Source organism: Mauremys mutica, chromosome 11, assembly GCF_020497125.1.
Source record: "Mauremys mutica isolate MM-2020 ecotype Southern chromosome 11, ASM2049712v1, whole genome shotgun sequence".
In the NCBI taxonomy this organism is placed as follows: Eukaryota; Metazoa; Chordata; order Testudines; family Geoemydidae; genus Mauremys; species Mauremys mutica.
In genome coordinates, this window is record NC_059082.1 from 42094301 (window position 1) to 42113723 (window position 19423).

General features: G+C 39.6%; 1 protein-coding gene across 2 annotated transcripts in view; it reads right to left on the bottom strand.

The window, feature by feature from the left end:
- Nucleotides 1-19423, bottom strand: part of MYO9A (myosin IXA) — a 480816-nt gene that overhangs the window by 254770 nt on the left and 206623 nt on the right. For both annotated transcript variants that reach the window (XM_044979720.1, XM_044979719.1), the window contains exons 4-7: nucleotides 16968-17030; nucleotides 13281-13380; nucleotides 9011-9067; nucleotides 1133-1230 (exon numbers count right to left, since the gene is read on the bottom strand). In XM_044979720.1, coding sequence (XP_044835655.1) covers nucleotides 1133-1230; nucleotides 9011-9067; nucleotides 13281-13380; nucleotides 16968-17030 — 318 coding nt within the window. The remainder of the gene's footprint in view (nucleotides 1-1132; nucleotides 1231-9010; nucleotides 9068-13280; nucleotides 13381-16967; nucleotides 17031-19423) is intronic.

The following is a 19423-nucleotide window of genomic DNA, read 5'->3' on the forward strand; positions in this document are numbered from 1 at the left end:
TCCTTGCAAGTCATGTGCCCCAGCCCCATAATCATTTTCATTGCCCTCCGCTGGACTCTCTTCTGTTTGTCCACATCCCTTCTGTAGTGGGGGGGGGGGGGACTAGATGCAATACTCTAGGTGTGGCCTCACCAGTGCTGAATAGAGAGGAATAATTACTTCCCTTGATCTGCTGGCAATCCTCCTACTAATGCAGCCCAATATGCCATTATGTTGCTAAAAGCTGTGTAGTGTAGACATAGCCTTAGTGGTATTCAAGTTATCGATTTGTGAATCTGATGTTTTTGTTGCTGAAAACAGTATTACTATCCTGATGTCATTTTTTTCTATTTAATATAAATACAAACATTTCTGTTAGACCAACACATTATAGAAGTAATGGTTTATGGAAAAAGATATTCATGACTCCATCTAATAATTTATTCATATCCTACTGAAGACTTAAGAACCTTCAGTGATAATGTAGCTTGATAGAACTTGAATGTACTGTATTGATAAAGAATTATTTTGCAGTTTTTTTCTGAACTAAAACAAAATCTCTATCCAAACACTTGAGTTGTGTGGTTACTTTTCTTTTTTGTTGTATTCCCACCGCCCTGTACCCCCCAATCGCCTGGCAGCATCATGAAGGCTGTTATTAGTCTCAGAGTGACACTGCTATTCTCATTCTGTATTACAACAAGACTGATCAACCCTATTTCTCAACTAGCTATACCACTGAATGAGTGGATCCAGATGTTACACACAAAGGTGTTTTTAAGGCTTTTAGAATATTTGGTATCAGCAATTGCATGCAAAATGGATCCAAGGGTTAAAAATAAGTAATAAATAAAAGGTTACAGACAGGATATCTGACTGAATTATCATTTGAATTAAAGTCATGCAGAGTGAGGCATTAATATTCATGAACAATTCAAAAATACTTCAACTGACAGGAAATATATCTTGTTTATATCAAGTATATCTTGTTTAAATGTTCTTTAAAGGTTTAACATATAAATTGTCAAGTGTCATTACACTCTGTCATATCAGCAGTCTGATAAATTATATAGTGCACAACAGAGTCACACTCAAGTGCATTCAGCACTGTCTTGCTCATTATGCCAGATATTAATATGGAAGATGAACTCACTGTCTGCGAGTCTTGGGAAGAAATCCCACCATCTCCATGGCCAGTTGTAAGCGCTCAAAATCATGCTTCAGGTCTTCCCCTTCAACAGAGAAACAATCCTGTTTGGTTCAAACACAAAGATTGAGTGTTAAAAGAAATGAAGACCAGAATGTATCTAGTTGGTCAGTTCTTAATCACAAATCTTAATCAGTGCTTTCCATGCCCTTCCTGCCTGAGGAGTGACAGACGCAGACCTCCCTTAACATTAATAAGGAACAGCTCAATTAGTTACCAGCAACACACATCTTTGAAATCATATTCACACTCTCCCCCCTCTGGCACCATTCTGAAAGTCCAATGCAGAATGAAAAGAGCATGCACAATATGAATTGTGAACTATACCTGTTGTGGGTGAGGGATAGAGACTCAGTCAAATAAAGAATGAGGAAAGCTAACATGGTGCTTTTGAGTACTGTTAAAAAAAACTTGCTGGAAGAAGTATGTGCATATAACTTTCCAAGGAGATCAAGTAACTTATTTCCAGTCTGCTCTAAGTATTAATCTTTAGAATAAATGAGCCCCAGGATTCTAACTCACAGACCCTCCTAATGAATGTAAAGAATTCCACTTTTTAAATTAAAAAATGGATTTTTACATTATTTTTAAAAATAAATAAAATTAACTGCAACATACATCAATAGATTAATTTTCTGGGGTTAAAATCATGAATTTTGGAATGTTGAAGATTGGAGGCTGTTATATTTAACAGGTTTTTTTATTCTAAACATTAACTAATGTTCTGAAAACGCTAACTCAGAGAAAATTCAAAATCTACCGAACTTTACATTTTGAGGGTACATGGATACTTTCAAATGATTTAGATACTGAACTCTTATGTTTTCTATAACCCACTAATATTACAAAACTAATTGTTAACGGTGACAAAGAGTTCCAGAGTTTTCACACTTCAGATATACTGAGACCCATCTATATTGGCCTCACAGCTATGTTTAAGAACCTTAGTTAAAACTATATGCCTTACAACTAAACTCCTTTAAGGTGGTTTATAAACTAACAAGCCCAGCACCTTTCATGTGATTTGGTTCACCCCATGCCCACTATGGATTTTCTCCCTTGATAGGCCAGATTATTTTATTTCTTCCTATGTGAGCCATCCAGCTACAGCCCAAAGAGTCAGTCTCCAAATTCAAGTCAGGCTGTGTTAAACCACAGGCTATTTTATTGACAATTGTACAGAAAGAAAATATTGTTACACACATAAATAAAATAACAGCCCATTTTCAAAACTGAACCTACAATCACATATCAGGTAATTGAGTTTACATATTATATGATCCACTCTGGTCATTTGCATGGAAATCATGATAACTGTATTTAAGTGTGCATACATATTTGCATGAACAGTTTTGAAAATCCACACCATATAGGGCTACTTTCATGCTACAGAGACCAGGCACTAAACAATCACAGGATACTGACTATTGCCTAGACTCTCATGTACACTCGCTCTCACTTTCAATAAATAGCACAAAGCTCTCTCTCCAGTCTGCATCCCACAGCATGTATATGTGGATAAATCTTCACAGCTAACTCATTGATACAAATCTTCTCCTTTAAGGGGGGAAGATTTTTTTTTCCCCTTACCTTAATATGGTTATTGCTTTAGAACAGTGATTCCCAAACTGGGGTTCGCGAAATGTTACAGGGAGTTCTCGGGAAAAAATTCCCTAATGGCGGTGTAGCAGGGTGGCCCCCTGCCCCTGCCCTGGGGGGCTTAAAACAGCCCAGAAGAGGGCTGGGCTGGGCAAGGAAAAACCCTGACTGATTGGGGGAAGTGGCTGCAGCTGGGGCCACGCCCCAAACTGAGCAACAGGGCCTTATAAGGCCAGGGAAGCCAGGAGAAAACAGTCTCTCTCTGTATGTAGAGGGAGACGGGCCTGGCTGCAAGGAGATAGAGACATAGGGTACCTGAGTGGGGCAGGGCTGGGGACAGGCTGAGGAGCTGGGGAGCTCCAGCCTGGAAAGCCCCAGGCTGTGGCCTAGCATTGGGCTAACAGATACTGGAGGTTGCAGAGGGCAGTCCAGGGGTAGGCCAAGGCAGCAGGTCCAAACCCTCCTTGCCAGTGATGAGTAGGCTGATACTGCAGTCTGCCCCAGGGTGTGGGACTAGGCTAGGCGATGACTGGCAGTAGCCATACTCTGAGGTGAGGTGACAAAGCCCTGGCTGGGATAATTTATTTGAGGGTTGGTCCTGCTTTGAGCAGGGGGTTGGACTAGATGACCTCCTGAGGTCCCTTCCAACCCTGATATTCTATGATTCTATGATAGAGGGTGGGGGTTTCCCAGGGAGGGGAGACCCTGGGAGAAAGGCGTTACTGCTTGGGGGCAGCACCCCAGCTAACAGGGCACCGGGTCCAGGGAGAGACATGGGGGCCAGAGGACAGGCGGATCACTGGCGTGCAGAGGGTGCTCCAGAGCTGGAAAGAGCTAATTCCCGAGGACAACCAGCAGGAGGTGCCGCAGGGGTGAGTCTGCTCCTCTACAGGCGGAAAGAGCTGTCCCTAGGGATCCTGGGCAGCACAGGCCCGGCAGCCCGGAGCCCCTAGACTTCCAAGAGCTAAGCAGATCAAAGCAAGCATATCTATCACACTGAGGAGATTTAAACTTCAAGACTCCTTATAAGAAATGGAAAGGGAGGTGAATATTTTTTGCTGTTATTAAAATTAAATAGGCAGCTAGTATTGTTTTTAAAATTATTATGAAGAACAAGTTTAAGCTTTTCTGTAATGTGCGCTGTTTGCCTGGACTGCTCAAGACCTGAATGCTTGTGTAGGAGAAACTCTTTTGAGTGAGATCTTGGAAAAGTGAGATCTTGGAAGAGTTGTTGCCGTTTTCATAATGTAATAAAAATACTGTAATGATAAATAATTAATAATAACTAGTGTGTAACAAGCATGTCATAAAAACAAATTTTATATTTCCAAGATCACTGTTTTTATAATTTATACTCAGGTACAGGAGAAAATCCCTGGAAATATTCATTTTTAAGAGGGGGTTCGTGAGACTTGACGTGCTAGTGAAAGGGGTTCACAGGCTGTTAAAGTTTGGGAACCACTGCTTTAGAGTAATGTCCACTTGTTGATCCTAAGATAAATCACTTTAATTTCAAATATTAGCATCAATAAACACAAACATACAGGAATATTAGACAATATCCACTGACAGTATCCAATTCCCCCAACTAAAAACTGTTTAACTGTAAGTGGATTTATACATGGTTTTTAAAATCAGCTGTAATACAAATGTAGGCAGAATCTCAATTTAAATGAGAAGTGAATATGTTTGCATTCTATTAAAACAAGATTTATTAAAAAGGGGGCATTTTCATCAGTTGTGCTAAATTGAATTGATAATGCTGTAGAAATATGCCCGCTTTAACTGGACATAGCCCCATAAACTACTTTTAAACTCTGAATAAATGTATATATCATATGTATTCAATGGGACAGCTATAGCTCAAAATAGATAAACCATGTAATACAGCAATGAGACAAATTAATTTTATTCCATAAACTGATGACAAGAAACAAAGCCTTTCATGTGTAGGTCAGTGGTTCCACTTTGGCCCAGATTTTAGTGACCAAAAGTCATTACTAACTGATAGCTAATTGGCAAGCAGTATGAAATACATTGTTAATCTCAATCCAGCTCTTAAAAAACAAGTGTCTACATCAGAAAAAATATACTATCAAAACTGACTTCCTTGTTGGCAGATGCAGAAAGGTTTCAAGGGAGGAAAGGGCCAATGAGACTAAACTCCCCTTTCCAAGTTATGGTTGACACACGGTATTAGGACAATATGGGGTAGCTTGTACTCCAGCCCTTGCTGAACTTGGACAGCACAGGAAAATAAATGCATTTTACATGCATTTAGTATCCAGGGCTGGGATCTATCAAAGACACTAAAATCTCATTTAAAAATGAAGAACAGTGCCTACATTCCTGTGACTGCTCCCTTACCCGATTTCACCCATTTGAAATTAGATCACAAATTATTAGTGAAACTACTACAGCTGACTCAGAAGCAATACATTCAAAGCCAAAGGCAAAGTGATTAACAATTTACATAACAATTGCCAAGCTCGTTAACCCATATGGAAAGGCTTCTTGTAAATCATTTATGTCAAAGCAGATGCTCTGCACACTATTTCATCAGCAGTAAGTCCCTATACTTTGTTTTCTTTTATCAAAATGGACAGTCATAAATTTAGAACATTCATGCTGTAATTACAAACAACTGTGAAAAGAGCCAACATTTGCAGACTAATCAAACTGGTCATCAGTATTCTGCTTAAGCTGTGAGTCGTCTTCCAGCCTTTTCATACAAAAGCAAGAACCCTGCTTACTAGCACTAAATTGGAGGAATTCAAGCATCTCCACTCTCAAAGTTGAAAGATATGCTTGTTCAGAGATGAAAATATCACTGGGGCAGCGAGTTACATGGGGTCGTGGTGCCCGTGCTCCAGCAAATTCAGGGCACGGGGGCCCGGCTCCACCAATGTTCAGGGCTGGGTCTCTCCCCCGACCTCGCCTGCCACCCCTCGCGCCTCTCCCAGAGTGTCCTCCGGCCCCGACTGCTGCCCCCACGCGCCTCCCGGAGCGTCCCTGCCTACATCCTGGGCAGTGGACTGCTGCCCTGCCGCTCTGTGCTGTGCTCCCTCGCCTCCAGGGAACGGCACCGGCGGCAGGGAGGAAGCGTGCACATGTGATGGCAGCCATCCTTACTTCTGGCACCCACCACAGGGGAGGCAAGGGGGCTTCCTGGACCTGAGAGGGGCCTGGCCCCTAGGAGTACGTGCAGTTACGGTGCTGGGTGAGTGTGCTAATGTCGTTGAAATTGCAAAATACTTCCTTAACAACCATTTTGCAGCAGCTGCTCTGAAAAAAAGTGGGAAGAACTAAGCTAAAACTCTCCCACAAGACGTGAGATGGAACTCGGTAGTGAACTGTTTTGAGCACTATATCAAGAACTGGCCTAAGCTGATGACAGTTTGTGAACAAAATCATGAAAAAATAGATGGCACTGTCACAGCCAAAGTTCTCAACATTGGGCTTAGGAGAAATGCTGAACACATGCGGAGTATCCTGAAGCCTATTTCTGTAGCCTTGAACAAAATGCAGAAAAGCAGCTGTTTTATTGCTGACGCTGTTGAAATTTGGAAAGAACTGAGTGAGAACTTAAAAAGAGAATATGCAATGACAGAGTTAAATTACAAGCATTAAAAAACAAATGGGACAAACACTATCTCCAGCTCATTTTCTTGCAAATATTCTCAATATTCGGTACCAGGGTCAAACGTTAACTGCTGAAGAAGAGGAGTTGGCTATGACACGGACATCCAGCAATCATCCCTCCATAATGCCAACTATAATAAACTTCAGAGCTAAGGGTGAACCATTCAAGAAATCTATGTTTGCTGATGATGTTTTAAAGAAAGTCACACCAGTGAACTGGTGGAAGTCACTTAAGCACTTGGATTCAGAGAATGTTGAAGTGATAATCTCACTTTTAACCTTCTTCCGGTGTAGAAAGAATATTTTCTTCCTTTAGACTAATTCATTCCAAATTGAGAAATCGTTTGGGACCTGAAAAAGCAGGAAAGCTTGTTTTTCTTTTCCAAATTATGAACAAACAGGAAAATGAAGGTGAAGACAACTGAGTTAGCTGCAGAAGCCAATATTTTAAGTTTCTCATGTTGACCTGGCTGACGTAGTCGATTTATTTTTTGTTTTTAAAACAATATTTCATTTAACTATTTTAGTTAAACTATTTTAACAAAAACAAACCTGATTTAAAAAAACTTGAATGTTTAAATTCAAAAATTCATATGCTTGTTTTGTTAAATTATTATATGTTTGCTGTTGAAGAAAAAAATCCAGAATACGTAACGTTGTTGTTTTAGTTAAATAAAACAATTTAAATGTCTGTCTGGTGATGTTCTCCTCCTAATACAGCATGGCAAGAAAATCCTCCAAATATTAATGATTAACCTGTTGAATTGGAGATAGTTCACCTCCCAATGACTTCATAAATATCTGCTTCAATTACCTTTGGTAAATGAAATAATCAAACAATCATTCATTTTCTGATATAGCTGTAAAACTAATCTGAAAAGTTTTCAAAATAAATCACTTTAAAGATGTATAGCATGTACCTTCTAAAAATGAAACCTACATCTATCTCGGAGTTGTGAAGAATATGTACTAAGGTTATAACAACCAACAAGAATGCACTTTTATGTAGAAATCCATGATTAAATCGAGTCTTCCTGACTAGTGATTTATATCAATTTGATTTAAATCAAATCCACCCTGATTCTGTGTTGTCTATGTTCATAAACCATTTGTTTTAATCTTTGAGAAATTCACAAAGAAAAAAACAAACATTCAGGACCACCCCACGCGATAAACAGAAAGGAACTTCATAGTCGAAGCATTATAGCTGATTTCATTGACTACTAACTTGGTAGTACAAGTAAATAAAAATCTCAAAATACCAGATTCAACAAATAACTAAAAAATATTTACAGACTTTGCTGCTCAGAAATGGGCAAAGCAACTCTATTTTTCTTACATCATCCCGAGCTGGTTTTGGTTTTCAAAAAAAATCTGAACAGCGTGATTAGCCCAGCTCAAATGTAAGGAGGATTTGTCTTATCTACCTCCTAATTATGGGTTGTTTTTTTTTAAATACATGATCCAAATTAGTTCTTTGAAACTGTTAGTATATTATACAGAGATTCCCCCCGCCCCCCCACAAGCACTGAATGATTCAATATTCATTATTTTAAACTTTAGGCAATTATAGTCTGTCCCTTCTGTGGGTCTGAGATTAAATATTCTCACCGATGAAAGTCTTCCTTTTATTTTTGCCTATTTACTCATACAGTAAAAGAATATCCTTACAGATTACCTTTTATTCCTTAAGATTACCAAACTCCGTTAGTATAAAGCACATAGATAGCAATGATAACATGCAATTAGATTTACAAGCATGCTTTTAGGTTCAAGACAAAACTGACAAAAAAAGAACACATACACATCATCTGCAGGCCACACAAACCAAAAGCACATCTCTAATCTGGGCTAGTGCCGCTTGACTGAATTGCATGGGGGGGGGGTGTAAAAAAGAGCTTCACATTTCCTTTTTTGGTCATATGTATTTGGAAAGGTCTTGCTGTTAAGCTGTCTTCTTTCAGATAACACTACAAGCCGAACTATTTTAACTAAGGAACTGTTTTTATTCTAAATTATATTGGTGTCTCCATTTTCTCACATACGTGGTGCAGTATTTTTATATAACAAATCGGATAGGAAATTCACTACTGCAGTCATTTTGAAGGATCATGGAGAACAAATGTTTCAATGCCTGTTTAATTAAAAATCTCAGTTTGTTGTACTTGGAAATATCACTGAAAGAATTACTTTATTTTCACAAAAGAGAAATGTGATTATTGCTATATCATGAAACCATTATTATACAATGTACACCTTTTTGTCAACATATATGCACTATACTTAGGATAACATCATCATTAGAAAATTGATACTTGGTTCAATTAGATGGGCATATTCAATCCAAACTAAGAGAGAAGGTTTAGCAAAGGAAAATGACCAAAAAAGGGATGGGGAAAAAAAGATTTGCACCATCACCAGCTAAATATCCAAGCAACCACACTGAGAAGAAAACCTATAGCTTTGGTGTTTCTATTTTAAATTAACTAAATTTCCTCTGTGTCTTGGTGTAGAATAAAGATTCAAATAAGCAAAAAAGCACCCTACACCAGCAACACAGAATGCACATGTACTTGTACTGACCGGCTCAGAGTCATAGTAATAATCATCCCAGCTCTGTCTGAGGGGTTTCTTTGTCATCTGAAAGCAAGGCAGATCAGGTTAAGTAGCATTCAAGTCAAGCATAACTCTCTCCCCCAGGCCTTTGAGACAGGGCAGCAATGCAGTTACATTACTTGCAAAGTCAGAATTCGTTTTGCATGGAGTTATGAAATTTAAAATCTGTAAGGAAGAATTTAGGTTTTAGGAATTATTTACCACATTTGTCAATATTCTGATCTCTACTTATGGTATTTTAATAACATGTATAATGATAATTCTGCATGTTACAAGGTTAATATATTTCTAAGACAGATTTATCTATGACTATTATAGTTAAGCCATGGGCTTACCTAGTGATAGTGATCTGCACAGCCATGCTGGAAAACAAGGTCTAGTTTCTACTCTCTTAACCCCTTCTCTGGGGAGCTACATACGTTGGAAAACCATGATTCATATGGCCAATGAAGGAACAGCATCAAGGGTTCCTATGGAAGTGCCATCTAGTCTTTCTCAGCCAGAAAGACAGAGATGGGGTTAAAAAGGGTATAGTTAGGGTGGACAAAATATAAGGATTCTCAAGGCTAAAAAAATAAAGCAGAAAGCAGCCCCAGTGGGAAAATGTTATGGCACAACTGTTTATATTGCAGTAATTAAACTCATTACAGATCCAGTCCTGCATGGTGTTGACTGCAGTAGGCGTGAAGGCCAGCCAGGTATTGAGCACTGTGCACAATTGGACCGTTAGTATTTCAACTGTAAATCTATTTGACAGGCCAAATCTGACCTGAGCAGAAATTACAAATAAGGTTATTTTATTAAAAAATATTAAAAAAAATTAATTATTTCAGCTCTTTTCTTACACTGAAGGCTTGCTCAAATATCACATACGTTTTACAAAAACTGGAGGGGTTTAAACAATAGATGCTTTAATGCTCACTCTCAATATAAAATATAATTTTGATTTGTACACCTAAACGTGGACCAGAGCCTTGGTGAAAACAGAAAGAAAAAAGTTTTACTTTGCTCCCTAATTTTTTCATCTTTTCAGTGAACAGTAACTGACCATCCCTTTATCTCTTCTTATCCCTCTCTAATCTCTCTCTAGTTTATGTATTTCTAAGGCACCTGTAACAAATCCATTTAATTAGTATGAGAATATTCAAAGGTGATTTAATATTTTTGCCTTTTCATGTTTCCATTTCCTCTTCCTCCTTATCTTTCATTGTCCCCACTGGATGTAGGCGATGGGAAGGATGTGGTTACTGCACTAATGGAAGGTACTGGCATGAAATGACACACTTAACACTTCTAAAGAAGCCAATTTGTGTAGGTCCGCATGGATAAAGCTCTCTTTCTCTAACAAATAGGCCTGGATACAATAGAGTAATCATGTCCAAAACTTCAAACTGTCATCATGATCCTCAGCTAAATCCAGAATCTACTTTGAAGATCCACTGAGGGGCACTTAGAAATTCTATGCACCTCTAACCATCCTCAGACCATGATTTAGACTAAAACCGAAGTTTTAATCTAAAACATGTCAGCCCTCTCCTTACCTAGTACATTATACTACTTTGTTGTTGTTTTTTAAATACTGTTGACCTCGGTTTTACAACCTTGAAAAAAATAAAGGAAATGTAATAAAAATAGCTGTTTTAAAAAACAAAATTAAGATTATGAAACAACCAAACAAAAAAATGCATTTGAAAATTATCTTGGCCCTGCCATGCTTCAGCATTACACAACATGTTACATAAAGAACACAGTATGTTCTCAAACCTCTCCAATACTTACACCGTGTTTAAGAGCAAAAGCCTTAAACTCTATTAGGTCACTAGCTTGTGTGAAATTCTTAATGTCATACTGCTTTAAAGGACTTTAACATTTCTTACTTTCTGAAGACTTTAGCCCTCTTAAGCTGTCAACCTTTCACAAGTTTAAGACAGACTAAAAAGCTATTTGCAATGCACTGTGTTTACACAATTGAAGCTTTAACTTGTAATCTAAGAATGGCAAATTATTTACTGCTAGCCAATGAAAAAACATTTTTCTTTTAAATATATACTAAACTGTTCTCAGATCTATCATTCCAAAGTAAAACAAACATTTAATTTAAAAAATCCACATATAACATAACTAGGGATTCTTTATTTTTTAGTTTTATATTGCATGTGATTTCAACTTCATGAAATGAAAGGATAATTAACCACTGACAAACAAGGGTGTGACATGTCATTCCATATTCTTTATGAAAACATGCTTATGATATGAATATGAAACAACAGATATACTTTATGCAAGATGGCTCATGTGAGATATCATTGGAACGGTTATAATTTACTGAATGTGATTATCCAATTTGTATGCCTGTATCATTTCTGTATCTGAAGTTAGGAATATTGACTACGTATCTGTATTTCAACTATGCTACTTTGGGTGACGTCCACTGCTAACACTTCAGGTCCAACAATGGAAAAACTAAACAGGGTAGATGGCCCATCAGCAAGGACAATGAATTGTGAAAAGCTTGGCCTTCCTGTGGACGCTCCATACTGCCACTGACTCATGGATGCCATAATCCTAGAGAGTGAGGTGGTCTTGTCACCTGATACTAAAACATTACCTGGGACTTCTTGTAACTTTCCACTGTAAGGGAAGGGGGGGGTCAAGTTTGGGAAACCAAGAATTCCCACCTTATGTAAATCCTATTTCAGGGTGGGGAGGAAGGCAAACAGGACTCCTTCTCCACGACCTATCTGCCCAAGAAGAAAGACTGCAAAAGGGAAAGCAAGGGGGAAGTCCAGACTCAGACAGGGGTCCAGTCTGAAAAGGAATATAACTGGAACTTTGAACCACAGCAACTTTGCAAACTGCCTGCAACAATATCTAGGGTGAGAAATACTATTTGTAACCAATTTCTTTAGTTAAACTAGCTTAGTTTGCAAGTTTGATTTCATTTGCTTAGTAATCTCTTTTGTTCTGTTTGTAACCCCTTTTACCACTTAAAATCTGCCTTTTATAATTAATAAGATTTATTTTGTTCCTTATTAAACCCAGTTTCTGTCATTTCTAACTGGGGGGGGGACAAGAAGCACAGCACTTTCCACATTGAGGGAGAGGGCGAATTTGATAATATATCTTTGGGTCTGCACTCCAAGAGAGGTGGACATCTGAATGCTGGAGCAAGTCCCTTAAGCTGAGTCTTCCCAGAGCTGATCTGCAGGGTGGGTGGGTGTTTGTTTTAAGAGCCTGGCTCAGCAAGAAAGGTTACAGGGGGCCCATGCTGGCAAAACAGGTAGACTCAGTGGTATCTCAGGACATCAGGTGGCTTCCCAAGGGGTCCAACCTGTCACAAAGGGTTCCACATGTGACTGTCCAAATCCCATTAACATTTACAGGAGCTAAAACTTTTTTCCTCTTAATGTACATTAATGGCAGAGGAGAGCCCTGCCCAAACCTGGTAAAAAGAACCTCTACAGGGTTATACATTGACCTTGTCCTGACCTAGCTCCAACTGCTTCCTGCTCATCCCTGTAAACTTTCCCTCTTCTCCCCATCTGCTGTAAGGGAGGCCAGCTTGCTGGACAAAGACCCGCTCACATAAATGTTGCGGTGGGCACAACATTTCTACAACGAAGCTTCATAAATTTTCTGCGATGCTAACTGAATAGTCCCACAGAAATATCTCACTTATTTGTGGTTGATGGTTTCTACATTTTGTTTATATTAGGCTTGTTAAAGTACTAAAGTCATGCTATCAGGCAGCCAATCCATAAAGCTACAGAATTATAGCATCATCATGCAAGCTGTTATATCCTACAGGCCCACTGCTAACAAGCAGACACATCTCTATCTGAACAGACCTAGGTAGACGACAGATATTAATTAACAACAACATTCATACAGATGGAAGGTAAATGATAACTGCCCTTAGGAGATTATATTCAGTAAATAGCTTATATTTTTATTCTTCTGTACTCCACTTAAGGATGACTGATAGCATCAAAATCATTGCCCTTCTCAAATAGCTGAAGTGCCAACACTGATGAATATCTCATCATGAAACCCTGAATACAAAGGCCACAGACAAATTTCATCACTCAGCTTATTTTCTTTATTAGCATTAAATAAAATCAATAGAGAAGAAGTATGTCATCAGGAAAGAATGGGCCATCATTCTAGAGATAAATACATTCTACAACCCTTTTTATAAAATGCTGTCATATCCCCAAAGCTGCCTGTTTATTCCCACCTGATTGAGGTAATGATACTCCTCGGGTTGTTTAAGATGGAATGCTGATCTTTCTTCCTCACTTGCTCCTGCCAGAAGGTAATAAAATACATGGTAGTTCCTGGTAACAAATAAAAATGATGTTAAACTTGAAAATCAATATCAGCATTGTACATATACTTGTGTGTTCACATTAAGAACCTGATTTCCAAAGTTGTGGGACTGCAGCTACATGTGCAATTGAGCATACAAATTGAGACTGGGATTTTCAAAGGCATGAAGGGTATTAGGTACCCAATTTTCATTGACTTTCAAATGAGATTAGGGCACCTCACTTCTTTAGCTCACTTTTAACATTCCAGCCATTAATACCAAGAGCATGAACGGACCATTTGCACAATGTACAATTGGCTAATGTGTGTGCAAACACCCAATCCGTACTCAGGTCCCCCTTGGAAGCAGGCAGTGGAACAATCACATCTGTGTCCAGTACCAGGTTTGCAATGGCACCAGGCCCACACTCAGAAAGGGACCGCCCCCAAGACTGTGGCCTTGCCCTCCGCTCCACCTTCACTCTGTCCTGAGACCCAGCCACCACTTGGCCTCTTCCCCCCACAGGGCCCCGCCTGCACTCCACCCCAAGGCCCTGCCCCCAGCCAGCCTCTTCCCCCCAAAGCTCCACCCACTGCTCACTACCCTACACCCCCTCCTCCCACCTGGCTCCAGTAGCTCTGGTTTTCTAATTAACCCCTTCTGGGACAACCCAGTGGTAAAGCAAAGGATACAGACTTAAAGGAATTTCTTATCCACACATACCTTACTCTTAACTAAGGCTAAGATTTTGTCATGGTTATTTTAAGTAAAAGTCATGGACAGGTCATGTCCAATAAACAAAAATTCACGGAAGCCATAACCCATCTGTGACTTTTGCTGCTGTGGCTCCATGGTTTCCGCTGCCACTATGGTGGCTGGAAGCTGCAGGGGGGCCCCCTCTTTGCCCATGGCAGCTGGGAACTGCAGGGTGACCATCTTTCCCAAAGAGAAAACAGAACACCCCAGCCGCTCGCCCGACAAGCCCCCAGTTCCCCCGTGAGGCCTTCACCCGTCACTGGAACCCTGAGGCATGTTTTCATGCTTAGATATATGTAAAGGATGAGCAGGATATCTGACTTCACTAGGTATAAGAGCCTTATAAAAGGAGGCTATGAAGGGGAAAGGGGAAAACTTTCTGCCTGATTGTTGCCTTGCACCATGTGTAGTCATTTAAACTCGTTCAAAGTGAACATAAAGTGAGTGAAAAAAAGCTACTAAATCAGACCACCACTTCACACTGATGTTAACAACGGCACAAAGTGCAGAGTAACAGAGAATTAGAACCTTTGTTCCCACTTAGTACACCCATCGTCCAAGAATAAATTTATGAAAGAGCTTAGGAACATATGTAATAGTAATACATTAGTCTAGACCCCAAAATGTCAACATTCTTCCTTACAAAGTGGTAAACAGGGCAAGAACTCTGCCACTTTGGCTCTGCAGAAGGGGATTTGAAATCCTCTTATTTCATTTTGATATCAAACACATCCTAAATGCTTGAAATACACTATTAATGTTAAAAGAGCTAAAATGGCTAAGATAACAATTACTTTTACTTAAGCATGACTTCACAATAGAATAGTATTGCCAGCACAATAGTATTTCTAAAATTAAGAATTCTGCACTTCAGGAGTCTTATCAAAAGATTTTCTGAGGGGAAAAAAGATTAACTCATAACAACCTTGAATACATTTTTCAAGTTTCGGTGTGCATGCAATTTAACCTTGAGAACAGTACATTAGCATTATAATAATGGATGTACCAGTTCCACATGGATGAGACTCAGATTGCAAAACGATTTATTTTTCCCCTTCATCTAACTTAATAGGATAATTTTAGCACCAAGAGGGTCTTATCTATTACACCAAAGGACACATAGCAATTAATGTAAAACTGTACAAGAACAATAGTCTCAAGTTATGTCTACACTGCAATAAAACACTCTTAGCTGGCCCCAGTCAGCTGACTCTGACTCAAGAGGGTTGGGCTGTGGGGCTATAAAACCGCTGTATAAACGTTTGGGCGCTAGGTGGACCAGGGCTCTGGGATTCTGCAAGGCGGGAGGGTCCCACAGCCAGGGCTCCAGTCCTAGAACCGCTACACAGCAATTTTATAGCCCTGGAGTCCAACTCAGCTGACCCAGGCCAGCCGTGGATGTTTTATTGCACTGTAGAAATACCCTCAAAGAGCAACACAGAAGAAAGTGCCAGTAGTTGACATAATCAATAGAAGATAAAGTTTGACTTTCTCTACCTCCTAATAAGGGCCATGTGGGGTTTGCAGGATTTTTTTTTGTTTTTGTTTGGGGGGGGGGGGGGTTGGGTTTTTTTTTTTAATAAACTATGAGACAGTGGAAAATTTGTTTAAAATAGAGGGAATAATTAATCACTGAAATTAAAAGAGAAGTCTGCAATAGGGAAATAAAAGGCCATAAGTAGGCAAAATAAATCATTTTCTTTATTAGTATCACCATTGCGCCTTGGAGCCATAGTCCATGGAGCCCTAGCCCATTATGCAAGGTGCTGCTCAAAGAGCAAAAAGACAGCCCCTGCCCCAAAATTAAATTTTAAATAGTTTACAAATAATGCAGAAGTCACATAATAACCATGCTATAACATTTGATGTATCCATTAGTCAGAAAGACAGTGGAAAATATAAGACAGGGACTGTAAGGATGAAATGGAGATCTGGATTTTCCTCCCTTCTAGATTTCACTCCCCAAATGAAACAGGCTTAGGCCATGTCTACACTCAAAAGTTAGGGTGACCAAGTTACATCACTCAGGGCTGTGAAAAAATCCACATCCCTGAGCAAGACAGTTAAACTGAACCCTCGGTGTAGATAGGGCTAGGTCAATGGAATTATTCTTCTCTTGACCTAGCTGCTGCCGCTTGGGGAGGTGGATTACCTGTCCTACGCAAATAGGAAAACTCCACCAATCGCTGTAGTGAGTGTCTACATACTACAGCATTACAGCTGCAGTATTGCACCTATGCCAGTGTAGAATTTCAAGTGTAGACAAGCCCTTAGCTTAACTGAAACTAAACTGAATTAAGGCCATTTTAATTCTGAATGAGTGTTCATACAGGGGTTTAATACAGTTTAACTAATTCACTTTCCTGAATGTCACTGTGTACACAAGCTCTAAGTAGCTTGCCTGCAAATTGATTAGCAATACATACTTAGGCCTGGTCTACACTGAGGGTGGGGTAGGAGGGTGTCAACCTAAGATACGCAACTTCAGCTACGCGAATAGCATAGCTGAAGTTGACATATCTTAGGTCGATTTACCTGGCCATGAGGACGGTAGCAAGTCGACCACTGCCACTCCCCCGTCGACTCCGCTTCCGCCTCTCACCGCGGTGAAGTTCCGGAGTTGATGGCAGAGCAATCGGGGATCAATTTTATCACGTCTACACTAGACGCGATAAATCGATTCCCGATAGATCGATCACTACCTGCCGATCCGGTGGGTAGTGTAGACGTACCCTTAGAATGGTGAAACTGATCTCCTACAGTCCAGTTAAAATAGGATATTAAAACTATCTGTCATGCACCGAATAAATATATAATTAAAAATATAAAGATACACATAAGTAAAAAACAGGTTCCTACCGTTCATTGTGTTCCTGATAGACTAGCCTGGATTTCTCCAGTAAATACTTTTCAACATAAGCTCTGGAAGAAGAAAATTAGTCATTCATCCAATGTTCAGATTAAATGGAGAGCTTTATTGCAATTTTTTTACTATACAGAAAAGAGACATTTTTATTTCATTCTTGTTTCATTTAGTTATATACATTTCTTCCTAGGCAGAACAAGCCCAAAATTATGTTTGACTTTTGAGGCAGGGAGTGTAGTGGGAAGTCTTGACAGAAACTAAAGAATCTAAGATACCTATTAAACCTAAATTCAGAAAGATAAAATGGACTAACCCTCTAAATCCCAAACTGAGATCAGAGCTCATTTCGGTCCTGATCCTGCAATGAAATCCATGTGGATGCAGTGATCTGCCCATGGAGATTTAATTGCAAGTTCAGGTCTACATTTTAAAGCCCTCCTTTATTATGGTCACTCTCCAGTCATTCACATCTAAGTATATATTCAAGTATTTTGCTGAATAGTCTGTTGATGCTAAATATCTTGCTACTAAACCTCTGAAGTTTACAAGCTCTTCATGTTTTGGCAATTAAACATATGCGGTTCTTTAACCAAATATTGGACAGTGATTTTCAGAACTGTGTGCAAGTTGTTTTTGCATCAAATGTACTTGTGTAAATGCAATTAGAAACATCAGAAATTGTCATCTCTGAGGCAGGGCTATAGCCACTGTTCAACCACAGTAGTAACACAATAGGTGCCCATTGTTAGGTGGCTCCTAGGCACCACCATAATAAACATGATTGATAAACAGCAGGTATAAGACAGAGAGACAAATTTTGCACAGGTTCTGAAAAGCTTGGCTCTAGACATCTATTATATATATATATTTAAATATACTCACAGTTAGGGAATTATATAAAAACATTTTTGTGAGGTTCATGGAAAAACAATATTTTATACTACAACAGAGGCAGCTAATTATTTTTTCAAATGCTATTACTGTGCTTGGGGCGGCACCCAAGGAGCTTACAATTAAGTATAGAAACATAATATACCAGATGGCCAGAGACAACAAAGTGCAATTTCTAAGGGAAGCAAGAGGTTTCCTCCAACTTTTTCAGTAGCTGGATTATACTAAAAATGGAGCTTACTTACCTATAACTGGAGGTTCTTCAAGATGTGTGGTCCCTATCTGTAGTCCACACATGGGATACACATGCGCACCATACCATGAGCCTGAGTCCGAAATTTTTCACAGGCAGTGTCCATTGGCCTGCACACACGTCATAGCTCTCCTCATGCTCTGAACCGAGAGCATAAGTGATGGTGCAGACTGACATCTTTCCAGTTTCCCATTCTTACCTCAGTTCTAACAATCCCCAGCAGAGTGGGCGAAGGGTGGGTAATGGAATACAGATAGGGACCATACCCCTCGAAGAACCTTCAGTTAAAGGTAAGTAACCTCAATTTCTACTTTGAGTGATAATCCCAATGTGTATTCTGCACATGGGAGATTAACAAGCAGTAGTCAGACATGGGGTGGGTACGAGGACACAGAAGTGATAGCTGAATGTAATACTGCTGTCCCCACAGCTGTATCCATTGCTGTTGACCGCACCAGAGCGAAATGTCTCATGAAGATATGCAAAGACCTCCAAGTAGCTGCCCTAAGTATCTTTAGGAGGAGTACATGTCTTAGCGAGGCAGAGGAAGAAGTTTGCCCTCTAGTGGAATGAGCTCTCACACACACACTGAGGGAATATGAGCTAACTGGTAACAAAGGGCAATACAACCCGAGATTCATTTTGAAAGTCTCTGTACCAATATAGCCTGATCCCTTGATTGCTCTGCTATGGAAATAGTTTGGTGTCTTACTAACATCCTTTGTTCTTTCCAGACAAAAGGCTTAGCCCTTCGAAAGTCTAGAGAATACAGCCATTTCTCTTCATCTGTGGAAAAAATACTGGTAGGTGGATTATTTGACTCATTTGAAACTCAAACTACTTTAAGGACAAATCTAGGGTGGGGTCATAACAAGACCTTTTCTTTATAGAGGGTAGTATACAGTGAGTCTGCCATGAGTGCTCAGAGCTTACTGACTCTTCTGGCTGACATTGTGGCTATTAGAAAGGCCACCTTCATGGACAAATGGGCCAGAGGGCATGTAGCTACAGGCTTAAATGGGGAGGGGTTAGTGAGCAATGATAAAACAAAATTGAGGTCCCAATGAGGCGCAATCTTCACCAATGATGGAAAGTAAATGAGAATCCCCTTCAGAAATCTAGTTGTGACAGGATGAGTGAATATTGTATGGTTATCCACCAGAGGATGGAAACCGCTGATTGCTGCTAAATGCACTCACAGAGAACTGAGCGGAAGACCCAATGATTTAAGGGTAAGTAGATATTCTAAAATAGCAGGGGATCCTGGCAGATTTTGGACACAAGTTGAATAGGTGAGCCCAATAG